Raw genomic sequence first — 3,732 nt, forward strand, 5'->3', positions numbered from 1 at the left:
ATCCTCTCATCATTGATGTTTCTATCTCTCTCTCCCCCTTCCTCTCTGAAATCAATAAAAAAATATTTTTTTTAAAAAAAAGGAGTTTTGATATATAATATCAATTTGCTTTCTGGAAAAGTATGCCAACTTATGACCAGGTGTGTCTGAAGGACTGTTCCCCACACCTTTATCTAACACCCAGCACTGGGTACTATCATTTTTAAAGTTTTGGGGGCATTGGGTTGGTTCACAGGCAGTAGAAAGCACCATGGAATCAGACCTGGGTTCCAAGTGGCTCCGATACCTCCTAGTTATATAACATCAAATAAATGTCCCTCGGTTGTCTCATCTGGTAGATGGAGATCAATCCACACTTTCCAGGATCGTTATAAGCAAGGGGTAAAGTCCTTAGGCTGGTTAGCTGGTAAGACGCCCACAGGAAGCACTCAGTAAAGATCAGCTATAATTTTAAATACAGTGACTCTGGCCTGGTAGCTCAATTGGTCAGAGCGTCGTCCCGATATGTGAAAGTTGTGGGTTCAATCCCCAGTCCAGGCACATACAGGACTCAACCCATGAATGCATAAATGGGTGGAACAAGTTTCTCTCTCTCTCTTTCTCTCAAATGAATAAATAAAATTTAAAAATAAATTATTTTAAAAAGTTATAATTACACAGATGATGGGTGAGTGATCTTACTTTTCTGAGCCTATTTCTGAGTGGGGATTTTTCACCCTTGTGAAGCCTGAGAGGGAGAAGTTAAAAAGATGATGTCCATAAAGTGTTGAGTGGTTTCTCTAGGCATGGTCAGCAAACCACCCAAATTGGAATAACTGGAGGGAGCTCATTACCATCTGCAGATTTTTAGCCTCAAATTCAGACCGCTGAATCAACACTCTGGATGGGGCTTGGGATTCTGTGTTTTTAACAATTCCCAGGTGATTCTGATGCCCTGGCAAGCTGGAGAACTGCTGTGTTCAACTACGGCCTGGTATATAGTAGCTGCTCAATTAGGCAGCTGGGATGATTATTATACACGCCCTAACAATTTCCGGGCACACCATTCCTGATTCACAGAAGTTCAAATGCCATCACGTGTTCCAGAACCAGAGGTAACCCTGTACTCCGGCAGCAAAGCCTCAAAGAATGGTATAGGGCAGTGGTCGGCAAACGGCGGCTCGCGAGCCACATGAGGCTCTTTGGCCCCTTGAGTGTGGCTCTTCCACAAAATACTGACTTCTGCGCATGGGCCACGAAGTTTCAATCGCACTGTACGTGCGCGCCCGCACGTGGTATTTTGTGGAAGAGCCACACTCAAGGGGCCAAAGAGCCGCATGTGGCTCGCGAGCCGCAGTTTGCCAACCACTGGTATAGGGGATATGATGAACTGACCTTCCAAAGTCCCACACTGCACAGCCAGGGGAGCTAAAAAACTACACTGCCCAGAATCCCTTGCAGCTATGGTTCTGCTGTGATTTGGGTTCGACAATAAGTTGCACTTTTTTTGTTGTTGTTAATCCTCACCCGAGGATACTTTTTCCATTGACTTTTAGAGAGAGTGGGAGGGAGGGAGGGGGAGAGAGAGAAAGAGATCAATTGGTTTCCTCCTGCACATGCCCCCACTGGGAATCGAATCTGTAACCCTGGCATGTGCCCTTGACAAGGAATCGAACCCTTGACCCTTTGGTGAGCAGGTCAATGCTCTAACCACTGAGCCACCAGCCAGGGCAATAAGTTGCACTTTTGTGGGTTCCAGTAGGCAGAGGCAGAAGCCCCATTTTTGCCACTCCCACTGACCAGCCAGGTCATGAAAGCAATGACATTTGCTATGCTAGTGAGTAATTACTAGCCCTGAAAAGCAAGGACAAAGCGTATCCATTTTTGGCCAGTGAAAATATAGCCACTGTTGGGCCACTCTAGAGCAGGGGTGGGGGACCTTTCTTCTGCCAACGGCCATTTGGATATTTATAACATCATTTGCGGACAAAACAAAGTTATCAGCTTAAAAATTAGCCTGCTATATTTGGTCAAACATTTCATTAACGCACCCCTCGAGCCTTGGCAGGGCCAGCCCAGATGATTTCGCGGGCCTTTTCCGGCTCACGGGCCGGACGTTCCCCGCCCCTGCTCGAGCGCAACAGTCCTACAGAACCTTCTGCAATGACGATGTTCTCTATTGCACTTTCCAATACGGTAGCCACTAGCCCCATGTTTGAAATGTAGCTAGTGCAACCAAGAACTGAATGTTTAATACTATTTACATTTTAAAGTTAATTTAAGTGTCAACAGCCACATGTTTTGGACAGGTTAGTTCTAGAGCCAACACTGGCAGCGACCACAGCTTCCTGGTTCCTGGATCGCAGCTAAAGCGACGGCAGTTTCTTGAACTCAGCGGTTCCTGGCTCCCCACCCTCCTGCCTGTGGCAGCACAGCAGCTCCCCTGGAAGGTCGGTTCGATGGCGTTCTGGGCGTCCTTCCAGCTGAGGACCCTCCCCCCCAGCCCTTCCCAGCGAGTTTGTAAGGGTTTGAGTTTATGAGGGAGTGTTAAATCCTCTGCTTAAAAAGACGGAGCGTGGCTTCCACCTGATGCCCTGAGTCCTGACCCACCGGGAAGGGGCGTTAAGTCCCCTGTGCCCTTACCTCGATGATCCTGCTCCACAGGGGCTGGTGGGACTCCACGCTCCACAGATGCACCAGTTTATCATGCCCGCACGTCACAAACTGGGCCCCGCTGGGGTGCGTGGCCAGGCCCCACACCTCTTCCATGTGGCCCTGGCGGAAATGGGAGACAGCAGATTGGAGACCACAAATCCTGGCCCTTTCCCCAAAGACTGATGCCAGAAAGAGGAGCTGCACTAGCCCAGCAACACACGTGCCCACAGGTGACCCAGGGAAGGCCCTTTCCCAGTGTCTGAAGGAGGCTGTGATAAGGCAGACCTGTGCCAGTGTGTGGCTCGAGACAAATGCCCCCCCTCCCCTCCGATTCTACTTCCCAGCTTGCACAGTGGGAGACAAGAGAACAGACGGGTAGGAGCTTGACTTTGGGAGTCAGCTGGCACCCAGAGGGCTGTGGGGTCCCATGTGCCCCGCCTGGGGGGTCTGCCTTCAGCTCTCTCTTACTGACTGTGGCAGTCACCTGGGCAGGGGACTTCTCCTTGGGGCCACAGTTTGACCTTCTGTAAAATGGGGCTAATCACAGTGTTGGGACTCAAATCATGGAGGAGACCATGAGGCTAGAATAAAGTGATTACAACGTGGAAGTGGGCGTTACTATTGTTTCCAACATAGACTATTAATATATTGTTAATTAATAATAAGTCATTGCCTTGGCCGGGTGCTCAGTTGGTTAGAGCATCATCCCGATAAGCCATGGTTGCGGGTTTGGTCCCCAGTCAAGGCACGTATAAGAATCAACCAAGGATGCATAAATAAGAACAACAAATCAACGCTTCTCTCTGTCTCTTCCTCTCTCTCTCTCAAATCAATAAAATAATAATGGTATTAACATTAATAATATAACTATAATAATTGGTATCAATATAACAGTAATGCTAATAATCTAATTAGAATATAATAAAGCCGAACCGGTTTGGCTCAGTGGATAGAGCGTCGGCCTGCGGACTCAAGGGTCCCAGGTTCGATACCGGTCAAGGGCATGTACCTGGGTTGTGGGCACATCCCTACTGGGGGCTGTGCAGGAGGCAGCTGATCGATCTCTCTCATCGATGTTTCTAACTCTCTATCCCTCTC

At 48.6% G+C, this 3,732-nt stretch overlaps 1 protein-coding gene across 1 annotated transcript in view; it reads right to left on the reverse strand.

Annotated features, from left to right (window-relative positions):
• EML2 (echinoderm microtubule associated protein like 2) overlaps nt 1-3,732 on the reverse strand; it is a 24,366-nt gene that overhangs the window by 8,029 nt on the left and 12,605 nt on the right. Inside the window, exon 12 of the mRNA XM_014537382.1 lies at nt 2,623-2,754. Within this exon, the coding sequence (XP_014392868.1) occupies nt 2,623-2,754 (132 nt within the window). The remainder of the gene's footprint in view (nt 1-2,622; nt 2,755-3,732) is intronic.

Source organism: Myotis brandtii, unplaced genomic scaffold (assembly GCF_000412655.1).
Source record: "Myotis brandtii unplaced genomic scaffold, ASM41265v1 scaffold178, whole genome shotgun sequence".
Taxonomy (NCBI): Eukaryota; Metazoa; Chordata; class Mammalia; order Chiroptera; family Vespertilionidae; genus Myotis; species Myotis brandtii.